Below are 16,465 nucleotides of genomic sequence, written 5' to 3'. Positions count from 1 at the left end.
TCGCAAAATGGATCTCATCTTGGAAAAGCTTGCGGAAAAGGAATAATTCCATTGGAATTGAAGAAATCCAGCATGAACAAACAGAGAAGATAAGTCACTATTTTGTCTTCCCGAAGAAAAACAACTTCTTAATCTTCTTAATCCAACGGCTGTTCAACGCAATGGAAGGATCGGGTCGGGCTGTGGGAACAGAGTCTGGGGCGATTTCTGAGTTAAATCGCAAAATGGATCTCATCTTGGAAAAGCTTGCGGAAAAGGAATAATTCAATTGGAATTGAAGAAATCCAGCATGGACAAACAGAGAAGATAAGTCACTATTTTGTCTTCTCGAAGAAAAACAACTTCTTAAGCTTCTTAATCCAACGGCTGTTCAACGCAATGGAAAGATCGGGTCGGGCTGTGGGAACAGTCTGGGGCGATTTCTGAGTTAAATCGCAAAATGGATCTCATCTTGGAAAAGCTTGCGGAAAAGGAATAATTCAATTGGAATTGAAGAAATCCAGCATGAACAAACAGAAGATAAGTCACTCGAAGAAAAACAAGTTCTTAATCTACGCTTTGACTCCCTCAAATGGCCTTGACACAATCAGGAACAGGCTTGTTCTGAAGAAACTCTCCCGAGGACTCCTCAAAGATGGACGCTTTTGACCTTCCTTTTTGTCAACAACACCTGTGGACGAACTTTGAGATCGGCCTCAGTCATATAAAAACATTTCATCATCTCTCCCAAGTTCCCTGGAATCAACGCCTTCACCACCGTTTAATTCCTCTGGGGCCGTGGATGGCTGAGCAGTGTTATATAGCGGCAGCGGTGTCTCCTCAAACCCACCCCTCCCTCTGTTGCAAGTTGGTGTGACGTACGTACCATTTTTAATGTGTGCCATGCTATGAGGTTTTTTCATTGGACTCAGTCTGGACCCTTACTGAGGGTCTAGCCTTGGACTGATATTTTTTTTACTCCCCCTCCCCCAATGTCACCCTTTTCTCACCTTTTTAAGGAGCGCCGTAAGTGGCTAATCCGTTGGCGGTCTCGTCTTGGTCATATGTCTGCTCTTAGAAGGACTGTGCCGAAAATTAAATTTCGTTGTACTTGTGCAATAAAGATCTATCCTATCCTATCCTACCGTCTTCCGCCTGTTCCGCCGTTGAGATCTTCACCGTAGTCAGGCACTAGGCCTTTGCCAAGGGCCACCTGGGGTAACCCTAGTAAAGGGTTGGGGTGTAACGGTACACAAAAATTTCGGTTCGGTACGCACCTCGGTTTAGAGGTCACGGTTCGGTTAATTCTCGGTACAGTAAGAAAACAACAAAATATACATTTTTCGGTTATTTATTTACCGAAGTTGTAAACAATGGCATAACATACATATACACACAGGGTCCATTGCGTAAAAACTAAGTAAGATAAGGCTCAGAATGGTTTCTTGACAAAACTTTTCTGCATATAAAGTGCAGTACATATTCCGTACAATTGACCACTAAATGGGAACACCCCAATAAGTTTTTCAACATGTTTAAGTCGGGGTCCCCGTTAATCAACATTAATAAACTGCCTCAAGTTGTTGCTCATATAAAATGTGCAACATTAAACCGTTTCAAGTCAACTCAGTCTCAGATTAACTTTTCTTCCCCCCCCCCAGCGTGGCTAACTTGGCAGTAAGGGGATATATGGGCTCATTGTTCTTCCACCATAGAAGTGGGTCAAAATTTACTTTTTAATGCAATATGGACTTAAATCTGCAGCTATTAAAAAATGTGTTATTGCTTTAGCCCTGCCTGACTTGCCGAGGAGAGGCTGCTTAAATGCGGTGGTGACACTTCAAATGGGTTATATGTGGCCCTTTAATATGTGACAGTATGTGAGGGGAGTGTGTGGGCGAGACAGGAGAGGGAGCGGTAGCATGAGTGCGGGGATTGGCTAGTGTTTTGTTGGATAATGGCTGTGTGCAAGACCTCAATAAAGCCACCATTTGCAACTAATCATCGGACTCTTCATTTACCCTGGAGTCCGGAGCTGTGGAGACCCACTGCCGGGTAGAGTGAAGGGTGTTGCCCCCGAGAATACATCAGCCCTGGAGGAGTGTCTCCCCTGTGCTCCTCGACTACGGTCTGGGAGTCGGAAGCAGGAAAGGTGCAACACATGTTTGACGTGTCGCGCAGCCATAGTGTTCCCAAACAGGAGATCTTAACGAGGCAGGAGGGTCTTCCAGCTCGGGCTTTTACATGTTGTCCTAGCCCGGTCGCTGCTAGCACGTGTACTCGTTTGGTACACCTCCAAACCGAACCGAAACCCCCGTACCGAAACGGTTCAATACAAATACACGTACTGTTACACCCCTAGGAAAGGGGTTAACCTCCTAGTGCCCCAAGACTCCATAGAGGAGCCTCCACTGCCGGATGCACTTTAACGTCATATCGGACTATAAGGCGCACTTAAAGGCCTACTGAAACCCAGTACTACCAACCACATAGTCTGATAGTTTATATATCAATCATGAAATATTAACATTGCAACACATGCCAATACGGCCTTTTTAGTTTACTAAATTGCAATTTTAAATTTCGCGCGGAAGTATCATGCTAGAACGTCGCGGTATGATGACAGTGTTATGGACATCTGTGTTGCTGAATCTTTTGCAATTTGTTCAATGAATAATGGAGACGTCAAAGAAGAAAGCTGTAGGTGGCCGCCTTTAGCAACACAAACACAGCCGGTGTTTCCTTGTTTACATTCCCGAAAGAGGACGGCGAAGCTTTACTATGGAACAGAGCGGTCAAGCGAACACGGTTGGATTGGACCACACACACAAAGTACAGTGTATTATGCGGCGATCATTTCGAGAGATCGTGTTTCGAAGAGGGTGGGCTTCGCCACCACCCGTCGACTGGGGCTGAAGAAAGGTGCAGGTTTTACAGGTACGACCCTATAATCTCACTAAAACACTAGTAACACAATAAGCAGATAAGGGATTTTCCAGAATTATCCTAGTAAATTTGTCTAATAACATATGAATCGCTCCCACTGTATAGTCTTTTTTTTTTTTTTCTTTCTAGTCCTTCACTCTAACTTTTCTCATCCACGAATCTTTCATCCTTGCTCAAATTAATGGGGAAATCGTGGCTTTCTCGGTCCGAATCGCTCTGGCTGCTGGTGGCCATGATTGTAAACAATGTTCAGATGTGAGGAGCTCCACAACCCGTGATGTCACGCTACTTCCGGTACAGGCAAGGCTTTTTTATTAGCGACCAAAAGTTGCGAACTTTCTCCTCGATGTTCTCTACTAAATCCTTTCAGCAAAAATATGGCAATATGGCGAAATGATCAAGAATGACACAGAATGGACCTGCTATCCCCGTTTAAATAAGAAAATCTCATTTTTCAAAAATCAACAGTACGCCTAATGTACGGCATGATTCCGGTTGTGCTAACTGACCTCGAAGCAATTTTATTTGGCAAATGGCGTAATGGTAAGTGTGACCAGTAGATGGCAGCCACACATACGAGATACACGTAGACTGCAATATGACGCGAGTAAACGCCAACACTTGAAATGTTCCAATGGGGAATATTAAACATTACACACGGCGCTCAAAAATCTGTCAAGATGTTTTTAGCACGGCTTACAGAAACATAGACCGTATGACCACATTGCATACTTTCCTTTTAGGAAGAAGAGAAACACGCAAAGCAAGCGCTCATAGAGCAGAAACAACGTGAGAGTAAAAGCGCGAGGAACAAGCGAAAGAAACTGGTAGGTATTTTGTATTTTTTTTTCCAAACCGTGACACCATCTTTGAAGCATTTTCCTGCCAACGGTCCTCTTTGTGCCAGCAGCGCAGAAACGAGAAGAAGCGCTTGGAAAAGGTGAGCAGGAACATTTCGGACGTAAGTCGAGATCGTTTTTCCACGGCAGCAGAGAAGAGGACCTTTTACCATTTTTGGGACCACTTCAGGGGGCGGAGAGAGGCGAACCCCAGGAGGCTGTCCAGGAAATTGGGGCGCAAGCTCCCCCCAACCACGAAGCCGATTCCGGCGACGAGGGTAGCGAGGATCAAGAAGAAGGAAACCACTCGCAGGGAAAGGTTTTTGTGGATTTTGTATTCTTGTTGGTTTAGGCCAGGGGTGCCCATTACGTCGATGGCGAGCTAGCAGTCAAACGCGGAGGTTGTGTCAATGGATCGCCAGCTAGCCATTAAAAAAATAGACCTAAAAATGATCGTTCATCAATCTTCACTAAAACATCCCTTTCAATGTTTTGGACCACATGAAATCAATAGAAAATGTCACCAAATCCCCCCTTCGTGCGTTGTTTGAGAAGGGCAGGGTTGGGGGTGGGGGGGTGGTGCTAGCTGGGGTGTAGAGTTAGGGATGCATGGGATTCTGGGTATTTGTTCTTTTGTGTTTATGTTGCGTTACAGTGCCGATGTTCTCCCCGAAATGTGTTTGTCATTCTTGTTTGGTGTGGGTTCACAGTGTTCACAGATTGTGTGGTGTAAAGGGTGTGTCAATGGATCGCCAGCTAGGCATTAAAAAAACAAAAATAGACCTAAAAATGATCGATCGTCAATCTTCACTAAAACGTCGCTTTCAATGTTTTGGACCACATGAAATCCATAGAATGTCACCAAATCCCCCCTCCGTGCGTTGTTTGAGAAGGGCAGGGTTGGGGGATGGGGGGTGGTGCTAGCGGGGGTGTAGAGTTAGGGATGCATGGGATTCGGGGTATTTGTTCTTTTGTGTTTATGTTGTGTTACAGTGCCGATGTTCTCCCCGAAATGTGTTTGTCATTCTTGTTTGGTGTGGGTTCACAGTGTTCACAGATTGTGTGGTGTAAAGGGTGTGTCAATGGATCGCCAGCTAGGCATTAAAAAAACAAAAATAGACCTAAAAATGATCGATCGTCAATCTTCACTAAAACATCCCTTTCAATGTTTTGGACCACATGAAATCAATAGAAAATGTCACCAAATCCCCCCTCCGTGCGTTGTTTGAGAAGCGCGGGGTTGGGGGTGGGGGGGTGGTGCTAGCGGAGGTGTTGAGTTAGGGATGCATGGGATTCTGGGTATTTGTTCTTTTGTGTTTATGTTGTGTTGCAGTGCCGATGTTCTCCCCGAAATGTGTTTGTCATTCTTGTTTGGTGTGGGTTCACAGTGTTCACAGATTGTGTGGTGTAAAGGGTGTGTCAATGGATCGCCAGCTAGGCATTAAAAAAACAAAAATAGACCTAAAAATGGTCGATCGTCAATCTTCACTAAAACATCCCTTTCAATGTTTTGGACCACATGAAATCAATAGAAGATGTCACCAAATCCCCCCTCCGTGCGTTGTTTGAGAAGGGCAGGGTTGGGGGTGGGGGGGTGGTGCTAGCTGGGGTGTAGAGTTAGGGATGCATGGGATTCTGGGTATTTGTTCGTTTGTGTTTATGTTGTGTTACAGTGCCGATGTTCTCCCCGAAATGTGTTTGTCATTCTTGTTTGGTGTGGGTTCGCAGTGTGGCGCATATTAGTAACAGCGTTAAAGTTATTTATACCACAACCCTCAGTGTTGGGAAGAATATATCTCCCGGCTGGCCGGATCCCCCGGAAAGAGCGAGACGAAGTGGCTGGGGAGAGGGAAGTCTGGGCTTCCCTGCTTAGGCTGCTACCCCCGCGACCTGACCTCGGATAAGCGGAAGAAGATGGATGGATGATGGATGGAACCCTCAGTGTGACCTGTATGGCTGTTGACTAAGTATGCGTTGCAGTTGCTTTCGTGTGTTAACGGGCTGAATATAAAATGTAAACAGTCGGCACGCAGATTGTGTGGTGTAAAGGGTGTGTCAATGGATCGCCAGCTAGGCATTAAAACAAAACAAAATAGACCTAAAAACGATCGATCGTCAATCTTCACTAAAACATCACTTTCAATGTTTTGGACCACATGAAATCAATAGAAAATGTCACCAAATCCCCCCTTCGTGCATTGTTTGAGATAGACAGGGTTGGGGGTCGGGGGTGGTGCTTTAGCCCAGAATAGTTACGGATGCATGGGATTCTGGGTATTTGTTCTTTGGTCTAGCTCCAGCCTATCTTGCCGATTGTATTGTACCATATGTCCCGGCAAGAAATCTGCGTTCAAAAGACTCCGGCTTATTAGAGATTCCTAGAGCCCAAAAAAAGTCTGCGGGCTATAGAGCGTTTTCCGTTCGGGCTCCAGTACCCTGGAATGCCCTCCCGGTAACAGTTCGAGATGCCACCTCAGTAGAAGCAGTTAAGTCTCACCTTAAAACTCATCTGTATACTCTAGCCTTTAAATAGACCTCCTTTTTAGACCAGTTGATCTGCCGCTTAGGGAGGGGGTCCGGTCCGATGACCATGGATGAAGTACTGGCTGTCCAGAGTCGAGACCCAGGATGGGCCGCTCGTCGGGACCCAGGATGGACCGCTCGCCTGTGTATCGGTTGGGGACATCTCTACGCTGCTGATCCGCCTCCGCTTGAGATGGTTTCCTGTGGACGGGACTCTCGCTGCTGTTTTGGATCCGCTTTGAACTGAACTCTCGCCGCTGTGTTGGAGCCACTATGGACTGAACTTTCACAGTATCATGTTAGACCCGCTCGACATCCATTGCTTTCGGTCCCCTAGAGGGGGGGGGGGTTGCCCACATCTGAGGTCCTCTCCAAGGTTTCTCATAGTCAGCATTGTCACTGGCGTCCCACTGGATGTGAATTCTCCCTGCCCACTGGGTGTGAGTTTTCCTTGCCCTTTTGTGGGTTCTTCCGAGGATGTCGTAGTCGTAATGATTTGTGCAGTCCTTTGAGACATTTGTGATTTGGGGCTATATAAATAAACATTGATTGATTGTGTTTATGTTGTGTTACAGTGCCGATGTTCTCCCCGAAATGTGTTTGTCATTCTTGTTTGGTGTGGGTTCACGGTGTGGCGCATATTAGTAACAGTGTTAAAGTGTTTTATATCACAACCCTCAGTGTGACGTGTATGGCTGTTGACTAACTAAGTAAACAGTCGGCACGCAGATCGTGTGGCGTAAAAGCGGGAACAACGACATGTTTTAGAGGAAGTTAAAGGCATTGCAATCACTGCACACCCTCGATATTGAAGTCCAAGAGAAAATTGGGGAATGTTATCCCCGGGTGATATCTGAGAGAGAGGCACTAAAATCTGGAGGTTTCAATCGCTGGGGTCGGCAATTTAGCAGCTGAGCCACATCAGAGTGATCACAGTCCGGAGCCACGGGTTGCCGACCCCTGATATACATGAATGAGGCAGACCCCCCCCCCCCATTTGCCTGCAGAAAAAGTGTGGGCACCCCTGGTTTAGATAATTTTTCAATGGCAGCGGAAAAGAGGATGTTTTACCATTTTGGGACTACTTCAGGAGGCGGATGGAGACGAACCCCAGGAGTCTGTCCATCAAATTGGTGCACAAGCTCCCCCCGAGGCTGAGAAGGACAACGAAGCGCAGGAAAAGGTTTTTGTGGATTTATTGTATTCTTGTTGGCTCGTTGTTGGTGTAGACCTCCTCGTGTCCTCTCCTCACCAGGGCCTCAATTCCGATATCGCCGGTGAGGTCACGGAAAAGTCGACGGACACACCGGACGCTCCGAGGAAGGACCGCGAATGTGGAAGTGACAGCGAGGTCGGAACTTTTTGTATTCTTCTTTAGCTTCAACGACAGTATCCGTACGATGTTTGCCACGAAACATAGCTGGTGCAAGTATTACGGATCATGTTTTCCTCGTTTTCCTCCCCTCAAAGGGTTCTCACAAGCCCGCATTGGACCAGAAAGCAACAGATCCAATAGTAGAGGAATACATGCAGGAAAGTGCCAAGCTGGCAGGTCAGTGATCATGTGCATGAACATGTGAGTGAAAGAAGAGTGATTGTCGGGTTCAAACGCTGATGATATATATTAAACAAGACAAGAAGGAAGGAATTAAACAGGGACAGAATTCAATTTCGCTCAATTGAGGAGAAACGTCTGGGTTGTACTCTTGTACAGTCTCCCAACTTGCTATGACGAAAGATTGTACGCCTCTTATTTGGACTTTCCCTGATTACATGGCGACAACTGTTTCTAAGGGAGGGGGGGTCATAAACAGCCATCGCCTTTGTTACAAACAGTTAAAAGAAAAGGTCGTAAAACAGTTCAAAGAAGAGGTGCCTGGACCTGCTTTCTCTCAGATTTGTAGATATCGGCTCAAGACAATATCTTCCTGTGGATTACAATAGAGGAAAGAAACCGACGCCTTCATGTCGCTTGACGGAGATAGATATCTACATATATCCATATTTAAGAGTTATTTTTTTATATTCATAATCATATTTGAAACAGCTAGTGTTTTCCATTTGTACTCTTTGTATTTTATAAGTTAACCTTGGCTTTAGGAATGTAAGGAGTAGCAATACTCCCTTCTTATCTCTTCCTGTGCCCAGCTAAGGAGGACAATAGACATGTGGATTCGTTCCGGTGGGTGGGGGCGAGGGAGATATTGGAGAAGACAGCGCTTCCGTAAGGTTTTCAGATCAACTAGGCGACGCGAATTGAATGTGTTGTTTTTAGGTTGGTCTCTCCAAAGCTTTGGAATAAATTGCAAAATACCAATTCCGTTCTGGGTGATCATTTAAATTCAGTGTATGTGTCATCAAAAGAACGTGGGATTGACCAGCAACTTAAATTCCCTTGGAGGAACATCTGGTCCAAAGGCAAGACGCTTCCCATCGTACACAGTGGAGTTTTACAAGCCTTCTGCTTGGTAGGATCAAAGACAGCTTTTGTCCTCTTGCAGGGCGAGCGGAACTCGATGTAACACAAAGTTATGTGATAAGTTGGATACAATTATTCTGACGGTGCTTCTCCTCGCAGAGTTTGGCAACTGTTGGGCGACTGCTGGACGACACGACCAGGCCATCAGATGCTTCACCGAGGCCATCAAGCTCAACCCAAAGGAGTGGAAGTGAGTGGAAAACTCGACAGTTCAGATATTTGTCTCATAGGTTTCTTTTTCCATCCATCCATCCATCTTCTTTCGCTTATCTGAGGTCGGGTCGCGGGTGCACCAGCCTAAGCAGGGAAGCCCAGACTTCCCTCTCCCCAGCCACTTCGTCCAGCTCTTCCTGGGGGATCCCGAGGCGTTCCAAGGCCAGCCGGGAGACATAGTCTTCCCAATGTGTCCTGGGTCTTCCCCATGGTTGGACGTACCCTAAACACCTCCCTAGGGAGGCGTTCGGGTGGCATCCTGACCAGATGCCCGAACTACCTCATCTGGCTCCTCTCCATGTGGCGGAGCAGCGGCTTTACTTTGAGTTCCTCCCGGATGGCAGAGCTTCTCACCCTATCCACCCGGCGGAGGAAACTAATTTCAGCCGCTTGTACCCGTGATCTTGTCCTTTCGGTCATGACCCAAAGTTCATGACCATAGGTGAGGATGGGAACGTAGATCGACTGGTAAATTGAGAGCTTTGCCTTCCGGCTCAGCTCCTTCTTCACCACAACGGAACGATACAACGTCCGCATTACTGAAGACGCCGCACCGATCTGCCTGTCGATGTCAGGATCCACTCTTCCCTCACTCGTGAACAAGACTCAGAGGTACTTAAACTCCTCCACTTGGGGCAGGGTCTACTCCCCAACCTGGAGATGGCACTCCACCCTTTTCCGGCCGAGAACCATAAAAGTCTATCCTATCAACGGATGTCTACCGAATTCGGTGCTTATTAGTACCGGCCGAAGTCCGTCGGTACTACTGGGTACCGATTCTCGTCAAATCAAAACGGTTTCCAAACGGCTCATGTCTACATCTGAACGTTAAAAAGACAGTGTACGTTTTTTTACTATGAGGAAATCTGATTGACCAGATGCGAATCTGGTAACAAATGGAGGAAGAAGAATTCATTCCCAAGAAAAACAGCAGGGGGTTCATCATCTGGCGGTGGTTTGGCTTCAAGCGTGAATATGTTGAATAGACAACCCTAATATGTCAAGTATGCGGCAAAAGCGTTGCTACAAAAAGTAGCATCGTTTGAAAAACTCGCCCGCTCGAGAATGAAGAGTGCTTGAAACTCCGCATGTCAACATCTCCGGCCGGTGCCACACCCACAACATGCCAAAGCAACCAGCACTGACCCAATTGAGCCTGCCGTCTACCATTTCCACATCAACACTTCCATTTCTACATGGCCTAAAATATCAAGATATTAATAAAAGGCCATATCGCCCAGCCCGAGGCTAAACTAAACCTTGCTAATGTTAGCTATATCAGACAGCGTTTGAATACAGAAGCTGATTAATTACTTTTTTATACCACGATAATGTGGTACTGTGTCACCAGCTGGTCTCAGGGCACTGAAAGCAGGCTCTGAAAGACCGAGACATGAAACCTTCCGCGAGCTTTCTGAGACTCTTATTTTGTTAGCGCAGGTAGGAGGAAGCAGGGCTTTTATTGTGAAGACAGGAACTGTGCAGTCGGTCTTTAGAGTTTTGACGGTAGGTACGGTGCGAGAGTCTGTTGAAATAAGAAGTGTTCCTCGCCTTCCTGTCGGTCGTTTTTTCTTAATAATGATCTGGAAGCAGCCAGCGTCATCTCACAAGACCCTCGGGTGCCGTGAATGTCAATCAGGTGACCAAAGTCACGTCTTGGTGAAGATTGATGATCAATTATTTTAAGGTTTGTTTTTTTTAACGCCTGGCTGGCGATCGACTGACACACCCTCCGCCATTGACTGACACACACTCCGCATTCGTCTGACGCACCCTCCGCCGTCGAATGACACACCCTCCGTCTTCGACTGACGCACCCTCCGCCGTCGACTGACACACCCTCCAAATCGACTGACCCACCCTCCGCCGTCGACTGACGCACACTCCAAATCGACTGACGCACCCTCCGCCATAGTCCGACGCACACTACTCATTCATTTGACTCACCCTCCGCCGTCGACTGACGCACCCTCCGCCGTCGACTGACGCACCCTCCGCCGTCGACTGACGCACCCTCCGCCGTCGACTGACGCACCCTCCGCCGTCGACTGACGCACCCTCCGCCGTCGTCTGACGCACCCTTCGCCGTCGACTGACGCACCCTCCGCAATCGTCTGACGCACCCTCCGCAATCGTCTGACGCACCCTCCGCCATCTACTGACGCACCCTCCGCCATCTACTGACGCACCCTCCGCCATCTACTGACGCACCCTCCGCCATCTACTGACGCACCCTCCGCCATCTACTGACGCACCCTCCGCCATCTACTGACGCACCCTCCGCCATCTACTGACGCACCCTCCGCCATCTACTGACGCACCCTCCGCCATCGACTGACGCACCCTCCGCCATCGACTGACGCACCCTCCGCCATCGACTGACGCACCCTCCGCCATCGACTGACGCACCCTCCGCCATCCACTGACACACCCTCCGCCATCCACTGACACACCCTCCGCCATCTACTGACGCACCCTCCGCCATCGACTGACGCACCCTCCGCCATCGACTGACGCACCCTCCGCCATCGACTGACGCACCCTTCGCATCCACTGACGCACCCTCCGCCATCGACTGACACACCCTCCACCATCCACTGACACACCCTCCACCATCGACTGACACACCCTCCACCATCCACTGACACACCCTCCACCATCGACTGACGCACCCTCCGCCATCGACTGACACACCCTCCACCATCCACTGACACACCCTCCACCATCGACTGACACACCCTCCACCATCCACTGACACACCCTCCACCATCGACTGACGCACCCTCCGCCATCGACTGACGCACCCTCCGCCATCGACTGACGCACCCTCCGCCATCGACTGACGCACCCTCCGCCATCCACTGACACACCCTCCGCCATCTACTGACGCACCCTCCGCCATCGACTGACGCACCCTCCGCCATCGACTGACGCACCCTCCGCCATCGACTGACGCACCCTTCGCATCCACTGACGCACCCTCCGCCATCCACTGACACACCCTCCGCCATCCACTGACACACCCTCCGCCATCCACTGACGCACCCTTCGCATCCACTGACACACCCTCCGCCATCCACTGACACACCCTCCGCCATCCACTGACACACCCTCCGCCATCCACTGACGCACCCTTCGCATCCACTGACACACCCTCCGCCATCCACTGACACACCCTCCGCCATCCACTGACACACCATATGCCATCGACTGCTAGCTCGCCATTGACTGACACACCCTACGCCATCGACTGCTAGCTCGCCATCGACTGACACACCCTACGCCATCGACTGCTAGCTCGCCATCGACGTAATGGGCACCCCAGGTTTCGCATTATTATCTTTAAACCTTTTGTCACTAGTTTTTCCCAATGTCAGCCTTTTTTAAGAAATAAAATTGGGCAAAGAGCATCACCATTTCTGTCCGGCAGGTTGTTTGGGAATCGCTCCTTCTGCTACGAGAAGACGCAGCAGTATGACAAGGCCCTGAATGACGCAGAAATCGCCCTCCTCATGGAACCAATGTGGGTCAAAGGTCTCTTTCGTAAAGCCAAGGCTCTCTGTGGACTAAAGGTATTCCCGCTACTGAACCGAACATGGATATTGGCTCCTTGTTTGCACAACAATGGTGGACTTGTGAGAGTACCTCACAACAAAAACAACAACTGTTCTAGGGTTTGTGTTTTAAATTCAAACGTTTAATATGCTTCTGCAGAGGTATAACGATGCTTCCAAAGTCTACAAGGAGGTGTTGAAGCTGGACGGGTCGAGGCGGGAGGCCAAAGAGGCGCTGAACCATACGCAGATGTTGCAACTTATGGTACGACAACCTCTTCTGTCCTCATCATTGACAGTGTTGGCTTACAACCAGTGTTGGGTGGTACAACTCTGGTAGTTGTATGGTGTCCCCAGCTAAATGACAGATAGTTAATAGTAATGGACCCTTTTTGGTCCCATTTGTACACTCTGTTACATTAACATTTAACATTATACATGAGGGCCAATGGATTAAATGGGGGTCTGTAGCGTAACGCATGTCAAACTAGGGGTCCTTGAAATTCCACACTTATCCGAGGTTGGCTCGCAGGGGCAGCAGCCTAAGCAGGGGACTTCCCTGTCCCCAGCCATTTCGTCCAGCTACTCCCGGGGGATCCCGAGGCGTTCCCAGGCCAGCCGGGAGACAGTCTTCCCAACGTGTCCTGGGTCTTCCCCGTGGCCTCCTAATGGTCGGAAGTGCCCGAAACACTTCCCTAAGGAGGCGTTTGGTTGGCATCCTGACCAGATGCCCGAAAAACCTCATCTGGCTCCTCTCCATGAGCAGGAGCCGCTGCTTTAGTTTGAGTTTTGCCCAGATAACAGAGCACCCTATCTCTAAGGGAGAGTCCCGCCACACGGTGGAGGAAACTCATTTGGGCCGCTTGTACCCGTGATCTTGTCCTTTCAGTCATAACCCAAAGCTCATGACCATAGGTGAGGACGGGAACGTAGATCGACCGGTAACTTGAGAGCTTTGCCTTCCGGCTCAGCTCCTTCTTCACCACAACAGATCGGTACAACGTCCGCATTACTGAAGACGCCGCACCGATCCGCCTGTCGACCTCAAGATCCACTCTTCCCTCACTCGTGAACAAGACTCTGAGGTACTTGAACTCCTCCACTTGGGGCAGGGTCTCCTCTCCAACCCGGAGATGGCACTTCATCCTCGAAAATAAAATGGGTAAGGACTACCTGGGTATGACGTTAAACTACATCCAGGCATGAGATGGGAGGTTGTGTGTGGGGTTAGTGAGTCCCAACTTAAGTCTATAAAATCCACACAAAGAACTGTTTGCACCTTCTCTTGTGACTGGCGGGCGGTCAGCCCCATAAAGCTGAGCGGGTCCCTTGGTAAATGGTGCACGGACAACAAACAGGACGGACTAAGTTCAACAGCCCAGTCAGGCAACTAGTCTAGGAGAAGGATCTCTGATATAAAATACCCCTTCCAAGCCAGCGTGGAAGGTGTAGGCTAATAACCAGCATGAAAAGTACGCCAAATGGCAGAAACATGCTGAGGCTTTCGTCCAGCAGTGGACTGACAACGGCTGATGATGATGAAGCAATAGTGTGAGAGTCCAGTCCATAGTGGATCTAACATAATAGTGTGAGAGTCCAGTCCATAGTGGATCTAACATGATAGTGAGAGTCCAGTCCATAGTTGATCTAACATAATAGTGAGAGTCCAGTCCATAGTTGATCTAACATAATAGTGAGAGTCCGGTCCATAGTGGATCTAACATAATAGTGTGAGAGTCCGGTCCATAGTGGATCTAACGTACTAGTGTGAAAGTCCGGTTCATAGTGGATCTAACATAATAGTGTGAGAGTCCAGTCCACAGTGGATCTAACATAATAGTGAGAGTCCAGTCCATAGTGGATCGAACATAATAGTGAGAGTCCAGTCCATAGTGGATCCATCATAATAGTGAGAGTCCAGTCCATAGTGGATCTAACATAATAGTGTGAGAGTCCAGTCCATAGTGGATCTAACATAATAGTGAGAGTCCAGTCCATAGTGGATCTAACATAATAGTGAGAGTCCAGTCCATAGTGGATCTAACATAATAGTGAGAGTCCAGTCCATAGTGGATCTAACATAATAGTGAGAGTCCAGTCCATAGTGGATCTAACATAATAGTGTGAGAGTCCAGTCCATAGTGGATCTAACATAATAGTGTGAGAGTCCAGTCCATAGTGGATCTAACATAATAGTGAGAGTCCAGTCCATAGTGGATCTAACATAATAGTGTGAGAGTCCAGTCCATAGTGGATCTAACATAATAGTGTGTGAGTCCAGTCCATAGTGGATCTAACATAATAGTGTGAGAGTCCAGTCCATAGTGGATCTAACATAATAGTGTGAGTCCAGTCCATAGTGGATCTAACATAATAGTGTGAGTCCAGTCCATAGTGGATCTAACATAATAGTGTGAGTCCAGTCCATAGTGGATCTAACATAATAGTGAGAGTCCAGTCCATAGTGGATCTAACATAATAGTGAGAGTCCAGTCCATAGTGGATCTAACATAATAGAGTGAGAGTCCAGTCCATAGTGGATCAAACATAATAGTGAGAGTCCAGTCCATAGTGGATCTAACATAATAGTGTGAGAGTCCAGTCCATAGTGGATCTAACATAATAGTGTGAGAGTCCAGTCCATAGTGGATCTAACATAATAGTGTGAGAGTCCAGTCCATAGTGGATCAAACATAATAGTGAGAGTCCAGTCCATAGTGGATCTAACATAATAGTGTGAGAGTCCAGTCCATAGTGGATCTAACATAATAGTGTGAGAGTCCAGTCCATAGTGGATCTAACATAATAGTGTGAGAGTCCAGTCCATAGTGGATTTAACATAATAGTGAAAGAGTCCAGTCCATAGTGGATCTAACATAATAGTGTGAGTCCAGTCCATAGTGGATCTAACATAATAGTGTGAGAGTCCAGTCCATAGTGGATCTAACATAATAGTGTGAGAGTCCAGACCATAGTGGATCTAACATAATAGTGTGAGAGTCCAGTCCATAGTGGATCTAACATATTATTGTGAGAGTCCAGTCCATAGTGGATCTAGCATAATAGTGTGAGAGTCCAGTCCATAGTGGATCTAACATAATAGTGTGAGAGTCCAGACCATAGTGGATCTAACATAATAGTGTGAGAGTCCAGTCCATAGTGGATCTAACATAATAGTGAGAGTCCAGTCCATAGTGGATCTAACATAATAGTGAGAGTCCAGTCCATAGTGGATCTAACATAATAGTGAGAGTCCAGTCCATAGTGGATCTAACATAATAGTGAGAGTCCAGTCCATAGTGGATCTAACATAATAGTGTGAGAGTCCAGTCCATAGTGGATCTAACATAATAGTGTGAGAGTCCAGTCCATAGTGGATCTAACATAATAGTGAGAGTCCAGTCCATAGTGGATCTAACATAATAGTGTGAGAGTCCAGTCCATAGTGGATCTAACATAATAGTGAGAGTCCAGTCCATAGTGGATCTAACATAATAGTGTGTGAGTCCAGTCCATAGTGGATCTAACATAATAGTGTGAGAGTCCAGTCCATAGTGGATCTAACATAATAGTGAGAGTCCAGTCCATAGTGGATCTAACATAATAGTGAGAGAGTCCAGTCCACAGTTGATCTAACATAATAGTGAGAGTCCAGTCCATAGTGGATCTAACATAATAGTGAGAGTCCAGTCCATAGTGGATCTAACATAATAGTGAGAGAGTCCAGTCCACAGTTGATCTAACATAATAGTGAGAGTCCAGTCCATAGTGGATCTAACACAAAGAGTGTGTCTCTGCCTGGTTGCAGGAAATGGGCTTCACCCAGGAGGAGAGCACCGAGGCCTTGCAAAGCCACGACACCTTAGAGGCCGCCATTAACGCCCTTTTCGACTGCGACCGTCCGCCTTGTCCAGCAGGTGAAATTGAACGTC

General features: G+C 47.7%; 2 protein-coding genes across 10 annotated transcripts in view; one reads left to right on the top strand and one right to left on the bottom strand.

Moving 5' to 3' along the window:
- alms1 (ALMS1 centrosome and basal body associated protein) overlaps positions 1-16,465 on the bottom strand; it is a 172,784-nt gene that overhangs the window by 54,777 nt on the left and 101,542 nt on the right. The window lies entirely within an intron of this gene.
- Positions 1-16,465, top strand: part of si:dkey-33c12.4 (uncharacterized protein LOC560112 homolog) — a 37,601-nt gene that overhangs the window by 7,729 nt on the left and 13,407 nt on the right. For 4 of the 6 annotated variants that reach the window (XR_009804159.1, XM_061886536.1, XM_061886534.1 and 1 more), the window contains 10 exons: positions 3,669-3,752; positions 3,836-3,886; positions 3,955-4,083; positions 7,378-7,470; positions 7,543-7,638; positions 7,758-7,839; positions 8,866-8,956; positions 12,410-12,551; positions 12,694-12,798; positions 16,342-16,450. Coding sequence is in view for 5 of the 6 variants with exons in the window: in XM_061886536.1 (XP_061742520.1) it covers positions 3,669-3,752; positions 3,836-3,886; positions 3,955-4,083; positions 7,378-7,470; positions 7,543-7,638; positions 7,758-7,839; positions 8,866-8,956; positions 12,410-12,551; positions 12,694-12,798; positions 16,342-16,450 (982 nt within the window). In the remaining variant the exon portion in view is untranslated. The remainder of the gene's footprint in view (positions 1-3,668; positions 3,753-3,835; positions 3,887-3,954; positions 4,084-7,377; positions 7,471-7,542; positions 7,639-7,757; positions 7,840-8,865; positions 8,957-12,409; positions 12,552-12,693; positions 12,799-16,341; positions 16,451-16,465) is intronic. The other 2 variants (XM_061886538.1, XM_061886535.1) reach the window with 1 other exon arrangement.

The sequence above is a fragment of the Nerophis ophidion genome, linkage group LG24, assembly GCF_033978795.1.
Source record: "Nerophis ophidion isolate RoL-2023_Sa linkage group LG24, RoL_Noph_v1.0, whole genome shotgun sequence".
Taxonomy (NCBI): domain Eukaryota; kingdom Metazoa; phylum Chordata; class Actinopteri; order Syngnathiformes; family Syngnathidae; genus Nerophis; species Nerophis ophidion.
Note: the sequence above shows the minus strand (reverse complement) of the source record. Positions and strands in the feature narration are given on the sequence as shown.